This window comes from Sitophilus oryzae, unplaced genomic scaffold, assembly GCF_002938485.1.
Source record: "Sitophilus oryzae breed Bouriz unplaced genomic scaffold, Soryzae_2.0 scaffold_357_pilon_pilon, whole genome shotgun sequence".
NCBI classification, from domain to species: Eukaryota; Metazoa; Arthropoda; class Insecta; order Coleoptera; family Curculionidae; genus Sitophilus; species Sitophilus oryzae.
This window is the reverse complement of record NW_022146926.1, coordinates 2,216,758-2,230,784: the sequence shown is the minus strand read 5'-3', so window position 1 is coordinate 2,230,784 and position 14,027 is coordinate 2,216,758. Positions and strand designations below refer to the sequence as shown.

General features: G+C 30.0%; 1 protein-coding gene across 2 annotated transcripts in view; it reads left to right on the top strand.

Moving 5' to 3' along the window:
• Positions 1-14,027, top strand: part of LOC115884764 (neprilysin-1-like) — a 58,853-nt gene that overhangs the window by 29,993 nt on the left and 14,833 nt on the right. For both annotated transcript variants that reach the window (XM_030903435.1, XM_030903433.1), the window contains exons 6-8: positions 2,251-2,412; positions 5,786-5,869; positions 5,954-6,159. In XM_030903435.1, coding sequence (XP_030759295.1) covers positions 2,251-2,412; positions 5,786-5,869; positions 5,954-6,159 — 452 coding nt within the window. The remainder of the gene's footprint in view (positions 1-2,250; positions 2,413-5,785; positions 5,870-5,953; positions 6,160-14,027) is intronic.

Below are 14,027 nucleotides of genomic sequence, written 5' to 3'. Positions count from 1 at the left end.
TTGGCATTTTTAACGCCGATAAAGTTCGTCCTTAGCCACTAATCTCAAATATTACTTTCAAACGATGAGAATTTTAAATAATGGAAAAAAGGTTAAAATATTCCCCAGCTGTTTTTTAACAAAAAGACATAGAATTGCTAGCAGTTAACACCAAAAATCGCAGTTGGGACTTTACCTCATGCCTCAACATGTAATAAATATCATACTAGAAATTTTCAATAATTGTAACAAATATTTAAAAACTAACAGTAAAGAGAAAAAATATCATACAGTCTATAACCAAGAAAATAAATGATAACAATTTAATTACAAAAGCCGATAAGAGGGCAACACTATAACAATTCTTACAAAAACAGAATATAGAAAAAATAAATATTACAAATAGTGGAGATTTACTAAAATTTCTGATCCAACATGTAATTTTCAAAAAACAAATTCTTTCTATTTTAAAAAAATAACAATCTATATTACCTAATAACAATAGACTATGCCAAAATAATGAATCCTTCACCCCCATTACTCCTATGGGGTTTTGCTAAAATTACATAAAGAGACAAATAATCCAATTGGAGACCAGTCAAGTCTCAATGCCATGAAATGCTCCCTCTTATAAATTATGTCAAATACTAGCTAAAAACACTTCCTTCCATGATCAATTTTCAATCAAAATTTGCCATAAAATTCTTTTTGAGTTGCTGAATAATTTGAAAAATATTGAGATTCCACATATTAACCTCGTTTCTTTCGATGTCAAAGCCTGTTCACTTCTATCCCAACCCATGAATTGTCCTCTATTATTTGTGAACTAATTGAGTAAATCTAATCTTAATATAATAGTAAAATCAGATTTAATAACAGCAATTGAAACTTGTTTTAAACAAAACTATTTTCAGTATAACAATGAAATATTTAAACAGAAAGATGGGTTACCGATAAGGTTCCCTAATTTCACCGTTATTCGCAGAAATATTTATGGCAGATTTTGAAAAGAAGCTATTTAAAAACAAAGAAGTAGTTTAATTTCAAAAAGTAAACTATTGGGCAAGATAATGTAGATGACATTTTTGTATTTGGTCAGGCACCAGGAAATTTAAACAGTTTTTTAACATTATTAAATTCAATTAACCGAGAATACAATTTACTATTGAAAATATTAATACCATCAATTTTCTTGATGTTACAATTATAAAACAGTCTAATAGATTACAATTTGATATTTACAGGAAACCCACTACCACAGACACTGTAATACATAGTCAATCACACCAATCCTGGCAAATCAAAATGTCACCCTTTCATAGTTTAATTCATAGATTAGTAATGTTTCCACTGAGCCCAGAGAATTTTAAAAAAGAGTTAAATATTATTAAACAGATCGCCATCAACAATGGATATAAGTGTTCCCTTATTGATAATATGCTAAAGAAAAAACAAAACAAAATATTAATGAAAAATTTTTAATCCGCTAATTCTAAAGACAATAACAATTATCAACCTTTAAACTACATTCCTAATTTAACTAACAAAATATCAAATAATCTCAATAAAATAGGATGTAAAACTATTAACGTAAATAAAAGAAATTTAGGTCAAATTTTATTAAATAATAAAGACAAAACTAATGTCAAAAATAAGTCGGGTGTATATAGGGTGGATTGCAATACTGTGATGCCGTGTACATAGGCCAAACAGGTAGAAATTTAGATATAAGGATTAAAGAACATGTAAAGTATATTAATAATCTCCAGCATAGTTCTGGTCTTGCAACTCATTGTATAGTAAATAATCACAAAATTAATGAAAACTCAATTAAGTTACTACACAGAGAAACAAAAGGTAGACGTTTAAATTACATTGAACAGTTAGAAATACTAAAATCTGTTAAAAAGCAAGAAATAATGTTAACAACAAGGATTTCTAAACACATTTTTTATTACCCCTATTGTAAACTCTCTGAACCCACCCCCATAGCAAATATATATATAGTTACAGTGTAGTTAGACGATTAGTTCTTAAAAAACTCTTGAAAAAGGCCTAACAAGCCGAAACATATATGTAGAGTTAAAGTTACTCTTATTAAAAGTTTTTTAAAACATCTAAAAGCGTGCTTTATTAAAATACTAATATTTCAACGATGTTTCACAAGGAACCAACCACAGCTTCAGTACAATTTATTAAAAATAAAAAAGTTGTATTTATTAAGATAACTACATACTACATAATATAACTTAACCACTGAATATTTTGTAGCATCATCTTTAATGTCTGCCATGGATCACAATGCAGACCCTTGCGTTGATTTTTTCCAATATGCCTGTGGTACATGGAACAAAAAACATGTCATACCTGAAGACAAGAGTTCGATCAGTACGTTTGAAGTCATGGCGGACCAATTACAAGTAATCCTCAAAGGTAAGCTGAAAGTCTATATAAGCAAAGGCAATTACATTTTTAACGCTTACATGTTAGGAATATTATACATAAAAAATGTCGATATAATGTAGTTTACAAGAAAAGTAATTTTACTGTCCCATAAAGTTCGTGTCCTTAGCCACTAATCTTGAGGTCAATGTCGTTCTGTTGTCCAGAAATATATACGAAATTATAAGATATATAATATAACATGTCTTTATAATTCATTTATTGATTAGAATTATAGCCATAATGAGAAGAAAAACATATTAGTAATAGGTCAAGATAGGTAATAAAAAAAAGAATAAATGATCTTCATATCCCATTATGTTATGAAAAATAAAACATTTTAATATACCGGGTGCGTCTCAAAAGTAGCTGACCCTATAGGTTTTAATTTTTATCAGATAAAAAAATGAGATTTAGTATGTTAGTATATGACAATTAAGACAGAAAATGACTACAATTTTTAATTTTTAAATGGCACCCTCGGTATTTTTTTACTTTATTCGATAGAATGACATATTATATGTAAACTTTTGACATTTTTGCACATGGTTTATTTGAAATTGTAATATAAAGACAATTTGACTCGAATTACCAAGCGAGTGGTACCAAATTATTCGTAAAAATGATTTTTCCAAATATGCTAATGAGCCAGCCTCATTTTATTTGAAAAAAAATGAAATATGATTGAAAATACGATTTGGGCATCTTTTAACCGGCCAGGACAAGACATTAAAACATCAGATGACCAAATCTATTTTCCCAAGACTCCTTGATTAAAAATTAGGGTTTTTAACACAGCCACGGCACTCTAGATTGAAATTTAAAATACAATTTTTAAGCGAGGATTTCAAAAGCTGACATATGATGTCATTCTGTTCAAAGTGTCATTTTCTATCGAATAAAGTAAAAAAATACCAACGTTAAAAATCACAAGTTATAGTCATTTCCGGTAAAACCGAAAACAATTGAATACGTCAATCAATCCTAATTTATGTCATATACTAGCATATCAAATATCGTCGTTTTATCTGAAAAAATAAAAAAGTTATAGGGGGTGAGCCACTTTTGAGACGCACCGGTATTGTAAATACCGGAAAATAAAATATTAACTACAAAATATTTTGACATAATTGGAAAAACACTAATTGGAATTGTTTAGATGTTGGAATTAAAGAAGAGTTTGTTAATTGATAACTTAAACTTATTTGATTATATTAGTACATTACCAAAGAATATTAAATTTTATTTATTAATTATAAAATCTGAACAATGGATAACATTTTTAATGTCTGTAAAAAACGTAATTATTACTACAGTTTGTTTATCTAATTCAATTATGGATTAGAGTAATTATAATAATTATAATTAAATGAAGAGTAAGGTACTAATAGGTCAAGATAGTGAAAATAAGAGAGTAAATGACATTCATATTCCATTACATTATGAAAAATATGATATTGTTTTCTATACAGGGTTGTTCACCACATACGACACGGAGTATTGTAGCTAAACGACTAGATTTTTACAAATTGTAAGTTTTGGGTTCGTTGAAGGACTATTAGAGCTACCATCTAAAAATATGTTTACAAGATACAGAGTGTCCCAAATAAATAAAAAATATCAAAGTTGTATTTTTTTTAATGGAACACCCTATATATTATTACATTTTTAGTTTGTACGATTAAAATAAAGGTAAATTTGGTTAAGGTTTATTACACTTAAACCTTACCGTTTTTGAAATATTTTCATTTTTGTGAAATTGCAGTATAAATTTTAAGGCTTCATTTCTCCGAGGGTATCAAATTTTTTAATACTAAATATTTACTGAAGTTTATTTATTGATCAGTTATTGTGTTGCAATAATAAAAACTTTACTACCTTATACAGAGTGTTTATTTTAATAGTTAAAATTTATTTTAAATAATTACTAGCTTTAAACGGCAATAACTTGTTTAATTTAAATGGAACACCCTGAGAATCAGATTCACAATTTAATTGTCTATCAAATTGTATTATACCATTTTTTACCTATCTCTTCAAGTTTCCGTAGAAAATGCATTTTCTTGTAATTTAGAACTCATTTATCTATATACCCATGGAATACTGACATTTTAGATTATTTTTAAAGATGTACCAAATTTTTAAAGAGTACAGATACTAATATAGTCGATATAGTTCGTTTATTTCATAAAAGAAAATAAAAAAAACTGTTTAAATATTTATTGTTAAAGAGGACCAATTAATATGATTCGAGTATTCAAACTACATTAATTGACTGTTTGCGTTGATTAATAATAATTGCTCCAAATACTAAAAAACTGAATTATGTATGTGTATTAGACAGTGTGGTAAAAAGTAACACCTTAAAAATGATATTTACTTTTTTGACAAAGGCTTATTTATAACAGCAGAGACGTTCATTTCATAACTTATTGATATATTGATTTCTGATTCAAATCCACATTTATTTAGAATAATTTATTAACGAACACAATTAAGTATGTAGTTAATTATATTTGGACGGAAATACTGGTGGAATATTTAATTAATGGTATACTCTTTTATAAAGATTTAAATAGTTTTCTTTTTGCATACAAATGGGCTAGTAATATTATCGTTTTACTAAAAACGATAGTATTACTAGCCTGTACATTTTGTACATTTGTTGTTTTAAAAACAATCTAAAATATCAATATTCCATGGGTATATTTATAAATGAGGTCTAAATTATAAGAAAATGCATTTTCTACGAAAACTTGAAGGAATAGGTAAGAAGTGGTATAATACAATTTGATAGACAATTAAATTGTGCATCTGATTCTCATAAAATATACAGGGTGTTCTATTTAAAGTAAATAAGTTATTGCCGTTTAAAGGTAGTAATTATTTAAAATAAATTTTTAGACACTCTGTATAAGGTAGTATAATTTTTATTATTGCAACACAATAATTGATCAATAAATAAACTTATTATTAAAAACTTTGATATCCTCGGAGAAATGAAGACTTAAAATTTATACTGCAATTTCGCAAAATTGAAAATATTTCAAAAACGGTAAGGTTTAAGTGTAATAAACCTTAATCAAATTTACCTTTATTTTAATCGTAGAAACTAAAAATGCAATAATATACAGGGTGTTCCGTTTAAAAAAATACAACTTTGATATTTTTTATTTATTTGGGACACTCTGTATCTTGTAAAAATATTTTTAAATTGTAGCTCTAATAGTCCTTCAACGAACCCAAAACTTACAATTTGTAAAAATCTAATCGTTTAGCTACAATACTCCGTGTCGTATGTGGTGAACAACCCTGTATACACAGTACTTAACGTCTGCCTGATATGTAATATTCCTACTTACAGGGGTGCTAGAAGAACCTATTACTCTGGAAGATAATGAAGCAACACGAAAAGCTAAAACCTTCTACAATACCTGTATGGACATTTGTAAGTATAATAGTATTTAATTTAAATCAAAAACGCTAAAAAAGTTACCAATATTCGGGAAATCTACACTTATTATTTTTTTAGTCCAGATTCGCAAAATCGGAGATCAGCCGCTTCGTGACGTATTAGACTCTCTGGGAGGCTGGCCGGTGACAAAAGAGCAATGGAGTCCGCCAGATTTCTCCATCGAAGTGCTTCTGGGAAGACTAAGAGGCATCTATAACGAAGGATTCTTGATAGAACAGTGGATAGGACCAGACGACAAGAACAGCTCCGTAAACATCATCCAGGTGCGCACAAAGTAAGAAGTGTGTAGGTGGTAGGCAAACCAAATATGGAGTGGTCAGAATTAAAATGGACCAAGTCCAATTTTCTACTATTTTAGGTCTTTATACGTTTATAAAATACGTTTTTTTTTCAGTAGAAAAATGAATCAAGTCACACTTCACGCATTAAGCAGCTATAGCCTGTTTCTGTTTGGTTTCTGAATATTCTGTTGATTCCTTTCAAAAGTGAACTGGATCAAGTCCATAAAATTTAACGATGTGCGCGATTTTAACACACGTGATAAAGTTTAGTGTTATTTTTTTGTTGATAAAATGAATGACAATGAAACAAAATCTAAACCATTTGCACCAAGTGAATCAGATTATCAGCCATCTGAATGGTCTGATTCTATCGATCCTGAAAGTATAGTTTGCTTTTACCATTATTTTTACTATTACTGCGTTAATAAGTTTCAAATACTTAGATATCTGGCAATTTTTTTGGATCTGTATAAAACTGCGCGAGAAAGAAAAATCTTATTATTTCATATAGAATCGAATCGAAGAAAACACTATTAATATGCAATGTGAAGTCAACATGTCCCTTAATGACGAAGAAGAATGTACCGATGAACCAACTTATATCTAAAATTTCATATATTTTCAGAGGTAAAATGGTTCAAGTCCAAAAAAGTATAAACTCCAGCTTTAAATAAGTTACTTTAAAAAAACTTTAACTCTCATTTTCTCCATAATAATTATCTTCTAGGACTTGATCCAGTGCACTTCTGAACCCCTCATATACAGGGTGTTCCAGGCTAAACGTGCATTGGAAGTATTGTATTTTAAATGGGTGCCCCCATTTTTTTATTACATATTTAAATTCTCTGTAAAATTTTATAAATTTTGATATTATTAAGCAGGCAGTATTTATAATATAAGAAGTTTAAATAATTCGTTTCCTGAACAAATGGAAATAAATTGTCTGACTGTTTGACACTTAATGTCAAAGGAAGCTAGATAAAATCAAGAAAAATATACGTTTTCAAACTTAATCTTAAATAGGTAATTTAAAAACGATTTATTTTAGGTATAGGAACATGTATAGTTAAAAAGTAACGAATTGAAAAACATTTTCGCTAGTGAAATAAAAAAGTGGCTTTCCACTTGAAAAATGTGATTTATGATAATTTTTAAATCGCTCAATTCCATGACAGCTACCGCCATTATTATATGACATTTGATTGCATTAAAACTTGGTGTTTTCAGGTACGGATAGCGTGTTATAATCTGCCAGATATATTTTATTTGACTGATAGCAGAAAAACGCGTATCTTCACCTATAGATAACAGTATCTATTAGATAAATTAAACTTATCTCCCAGATATCCTATCTGGCGCCCGAACTGCCAAATAGTGCCTTATTTGTCGGATAAAGTTTTGACGCAAGAGCAAAGGCATGAGGAGATATTGATTTTATTTGATATTTGACAAAATTGCTTAACATAACCAAGACATTGTTATTATTGAAGATTTCGTTTATTCCAATAAATTCGATTTTAGATTATTTGGAAAAGACTTACCTATTCTGAGTATGTAGGCTATAATCATTTTAGAACGTATAGGGTATAAACACCAATAAACACATTGAAATGGTGCAAAAAACTATTGTTGCTAGTGCCGGACTTTATATGGACTGTTACAAAATAAAGAGAGTCTCTGTTCTGTTAGAGCATCAGAACGAAGAGAATGCATTAAGTTAGGATAATAGTGATAAAACAGTAATTTATAAATTATTTTATTTAATTCCTTTCAATTATAAACCATTACTACATATTATATAAAATGCTAATGTTTATCTGTGTCGTCTCTACTGAAGTAACGACTTGCTCTAGAAAGTTGCTTTTTTTACTAAAAGATAGTTAATTGGCTCGTCTAAAAACTGTCGTCGCCGGATTTTTTGTTTGTCATTTAATTAAAAAAAATAAAAAGTTTTTTTTTCCTGATGTCGTGGCGGATGCGCCAGGCTTCAACTAGTTTTTAATAAAGCTCTAAAGTAGGTAAAAAATAAATAAAAGTTTTTAAATCAAACTACATATTTATTTCATTTTTAATTCGCATATCTTAATTCATTAATATTATAACAGGAACCTTATAAAACCTGTTATTCAACTCACATTTGCTTTTATTTCTTTTGTGTTACAATTTTAGTTTAATTTCTTGCACTATGTACCTTATACCGAATGATCGAAAAAAAAACGGCATCCAGTTGGCTGGGAAATGATGTTCGATGATATTTCCCATATAAATTTACATATGAAATGACAGCAATCTTTATTTCATAGCCATTGCTGACGCCGAATTTTTTTCGATCATACGGTACATCTCTTCTCCATGCTGTTTTTTAAGTAACTCTCTAGCTAAACCTTGCTAAAACATCTGTATTGTGGTCCTTTGAATTCCAGTTAATTCAACTTTGTTTAGACAAGATTTTTCCTTTATTTTTTCTTTTTTTTCTGAAGTTCCATCACTTTGAGTTCTTAAAAATAAAAGTAATATGACAAAATTGTTTTTATTTAATTTTTTTTATTAAATAATTTGTACATATAATGTGTAAATGTAGCAATTATTATAGGTACTATTCATTTATTATTATTAAGACAAAAGTATAAGTGCATTTATCTATTTTATAAAATAAAAACTCAACTTAATTACTATCATTGATGCTATCCTACCTATTTCTTTACTATGAGAAGCCCTAGAACAACATATTTGTTATTACTAACAGTCTTATGCTATTTTTAATTTTCAATATTAATAACTTACCAGATGGTGGTTTTAGGATTGGTTTATAAATCTCTGCTTGCACTTTACCAGCTTCTTCCATATTTTCTAGTATCAATTGTACCAAAATGTTAATATAATAAATATAACAGTAATATCATGTAATTAAACTATAAATTACTTACAGATTATTTTTTCTTGTTTTAATTTCTTATAAATCGCATTCCATCAATAGATCTATTGCACCACCACCACTGCCGAAATTGAATTCTTTCCCTTTTTCCATAAAGGTAAATTTAAATAGCCTATACCATAATAGGACGAGTTGAAGTTGAACACAAAATATATTTTAGTTGAATTTTATTGTTTTTATTTTCATTTTGACGATCTTTTGACAACTGAATAATAACCTCACTTTTTAATCTAACGATTTGAAATTCCGAGTTTCTGTCTCTGTCTGTTGTATCAACTTTCATATATAACCATCTCAATTTCAGATATCTTATATTGGCAACACTTTCTCTACGGAGTGTCTACCGGTCCGTAGGCGGCCGTCCTCCAAATTGTTATCTATTGGATTATTTTGTATGAAAATACCCAAATGTTATATCCTATAGATATCAGGCTCTAGATTGTTTATCTTTTAGATGGTTATTTGTTAGATAAAAGTTATTTATTTATAACTGAAGAGACCGCGCCTTATAGTCTAGCTAGCAACGTTTTCGAGAAAGTATTTTAAGACGTCTGGCTCTTTGATATATCTTTTACTATGCTCTCTGGAACAGCATGCGGTCCGTTTGGCTGCCGATACCCGTTGCGTTCACTACTGCACATCGAAAGAAGATCCTATATTTTTTATTAATTTAGTCCTTTAAATTCTAGTATGGAATATAAATCGAACATGTCTCCATAGCGCAGTGCGTAGAGTTTCCGACCACGAACTGATGATTCTATTTATTATGATATTAAATATTTGTTTTTTTAATTACCAGAATTATTTAATACTTTACTATCAGAATATAAACGAAAATGAAATAAAAAAGTCTTTGCCCTGACCCGGATTCGAACTCCGAATCATCGGTTCGTGGTCGGAAACTCTACGCACTGTGCAATGGAGACATGTTCGATTTATATTCAATACTAGAATTTAAAGGACTAATAAAATTATAGAATCTTGTTTCGATGCGCAGTAGGAAACGCAACGTTTACCGGCAGCCAGACCGACCGCATGCTGTTCTAGAGAGCATAGTAAAAGATATATCAAAGAGCCAGACGTCTTAAAATACTTGTTTTTCCGACGTTGCTAGCTCTCGTACTACTATGGCACAGTGCCTGTGGTAATCACTAAATTTGACGTTTAGGCTATACACATATTTTTGACAGGCAGTTTTTTTCGTCCAAAAATTATAAATATTTTTTTTTCTCAAACATGGTTAATGTTAGATATAGAGTGTTTGATATAAAAATTCATAAAATTTTACAGAGAATTTAAGATTACATACTTAACCTTACATACCAAACCAAACCATACCAAAAACTGGGGTCCCCATTTAAAATAAGAAAGTTGCTGTCATCTTCCGGTACTTCCGGAAGTGCCGCCATATTGAAAATATTTTTAAACGATAGATCTCATTGAGAAACAATGGCAGAAACTTCTAATGCACGCTCAGTCTGGGACACCCTGTATAACACAGTAGAGCCCGCATAATTTCTACTAAAAAATATTTTATTTGTGTAAGTGCGAACAATCTTAAATTCTTCTGTTGTTGCTTGTATTTCATATCGCTCTTAAATGTATTACAAATGACGACTTTTTGTCAAATTTTCTCATCACTCTCAAGCAAATCTGAACAAAATTAAGTAAATAAGAAGTTTATGATATCGTAATTATGAACAAACATCATTTTATTTATTTCATAGAATTGTTTCTTGTTCTAAACTTTAACAAATTTTCAATATACTTATTTTTGTGAAATTTTTAATTCAAAATTAAATTTAATTTCACTGAACTTTACCCTAAATGTATATTTTATGATTTCTGGGTTACATCGCATTGTCTGTACAGCCAGTTCTCATTTTGAATAGCCTACTAAATTAATTTCCTGTTAAAGTAGCCAAAAATGAAATTCGATAACGAAAGTTACGGTTAAAATTGAGTTGTCAGTTGGATGGAGTTGGGGCACTGTCGGCCTAATTGAATAACCATTGTTTGCGGTTGCTGGTTAATTTAAACACTGTTTATATATTGGCATTTTCGACGATGTTGTTTCACAATCAAATTAATAACACCGCTGGTCGTGGTTGGGAATGATTTTGGAATTCAATTTTCGGTTATACGTGTCGTGTTATGAACAGGGCCAATACGAATTAGTAATATTAGCGTTATTGTCAATCCATTTCAATATTCTTCTGTATGAAACTAATAAAATAAACATTAAAAAATAGTTTAGAACAAAGTCATTTTTTTCTTGGGTAGACTATCACAGATTATAAACTTTGTTTTTCCTTTATTGTTTTTCGTGGTTCCAATTTTCCCTTTGAATAAGAAGACTAAGGAAGGAGCATATCAAAAATCTTAGGTACACCGCGATGGGCCTCAAATATGGCCGACTTAAATTCCGGTTTATCAGTGTCGTTCTAATTTTATTTAAAAAATGTAAAACTATGATGTAGGGTAGACGTGGGGTAGACTCAATAATTTGTTGTTTTATTTTACGTTGTGAATAAATGTTGGTAGTTATTAAAATTGTTATAAAAATATATAATTCTAATAAAAATAGATAAGTTATAATAAGTATTTATTAACACAAACATCCGATACGCTACTGAAGCAGGTAAGTCAAATTAACGTATCTAAATTCTTTAACATCTAATCTTTGACAAGTAATAAATAAAAGCTAAAATGCAAGAAAAATATATAATTTAGTTAATTTAAGTGAATTTCATAAATGATCGGTTTACTACACGTCTGTATATTATATAGTCACTTACTAGCGAAAAGTTGTGCCATTATTTCACTCAATTTTTGCCGAGATCTACCGCACGCTACACAACCAACTATTTTAGAGTCTTTTTCGATAAATCGCGATAGTGTCACTGTTAATTTAAGTTCTGCCACAATTTCCATCTAGATTTACTACCATTATACAACTATCAGTAGTAGAATAAATAATAAATAACATAAAATAAGCTCCGTAAAGACTGACAAATCCACAAAATTTCAAATCAAATTCAAATGTGTCAAATGAATCGTCAAACAGAACTGTCAAGGATCCCCACCCTAGAGAGCTTTTATGGTGGCTTTTCCGCCCACCATGCATGAATACATGGATAGCATTATGCTCCTTCCTTAGTCTTCTTATTCAAAGAATTTTCCGAATCGGGCACTAGTTAGGTTACTAGTTTGCGCATATAGCACGCCCACTTATGGCCTCTAAAATTGTGTACAGCGCCTGACCGGCACAGTTATTAGAGAGATATCGGAAAACCGAATAGCGTCATGCAGTATTTACGCGTACCTTATCATGGTTACGATATGCGCGAGTCAATTTTTAACGCAACACCCGCTAATAACGTTACCGCCTGACGTAATTTGCGGATCAATTACACCAAGCGCTATTTCTAAATAACGTTTAAAAATTGCTTAAATGGGCATGTGCGGGTATTTGACAACCGGGGCCGGCCGGCGAGATCTTTTATTTTAGGTTATGTTTGAATTGTTTCGAATTATTGCTTTAGTTTTATTAGGTAATTTGATATTTAAGTAGTTGGGATTAGTTTTAATTAAATAAATATGGCCTAAAATATGGATTCCACCTCTTCCAATATTAAAGAACCTATAAAGAGGCTTAGGTTTACAGCAGATGACGACTTAGCCCTTCTAAGAGAATTTGTTGCTTGTTGCCCTAAACCCACTGGCAGACGTTGAACAATAAAGCACTGGAAATAAGCACCTTAGCCCTTTAGTTTTAAAATACCTAGTAAACAAAACAATTTCAAAGTTTTAAATTCAAAGTTAGGTTAAGTTTAAATTGCGGACGCGACACGAACAGAATCCGATAACTATTAATGAAGAGAGTTAATACCACCTCACGTAAAGGAAATAACATCTGGGCTTATTAACGTCCATGCACGCTATATCGGTTTAGCGATATCTCTCTATTACGCTGTTTATTGTTATTTTACGCGAGTTTATTTTTGCGCACAGGAAATTTTACTCGTTTGCACATCGTCATAAAAAGCAATTTTCGTACCACGAATTAGGGATAAGATTTTTATCTGTATACATATAGTATACCTAATCTGTGCTTCTACGTTTTTCGCCACTAAGAGAAACATTTGTTCTTCTAGTGTCTAAAGAAGCATTTTGTTTCTTAAGAAATGAACTCGCCACGAAGGTGCATATAGGCATTATTTAAAGTTATTGTTTGAACTGTAATATTTAACAAAAATAGTGTAAGTACACTATACCGGGTGCATCTCAAAAGTGGCTCACCCCTATAACTTTTTAATTTTTTCAGATAAAAAAACGAGATTTGGTATGTTAGTATATGACAAAAATTAGGATTGATTGACGTATTCGATTGTTTTTGGTCACTTCTTGTTTCACCGGAAATGACTATAACTTTTGATTTTTAAATGGCACTCTCGGCATATTTCTCTTTTATTCGATAGAAAATGACACGCTCAATAGAACGACATATCATATGTCACCTTTTGACACTTTCGCATATGATTTAATTGAAATTGTAACATGCGGTTCATAGCGACAATTTGACTCGAAATACCAAGTGTGTGGTACCAAATTATACGTAAAAAATGTTTTTTCCAAATATGCTAATGAGCCAGGGGTGGTGGTGGTTCAATTTGAAAACATTGAGATTAGTAGTGGGAACTATTGAATGAATACTATCGAAACATTCGATAGTTGCAATTCATTCGAATAATTCGATAGCTAGTAAGAAAACATTCGTCGAAAACTATTCGAATAAAAATATCGAGTAGATGCGTCATCTGCCTTGAAATATATTAATTCGGCAGCAAAACCATTCATTTGTAAAATTCATTTATTCGTCAGGATCGATTATAGTAAAATATAAACTGGATTT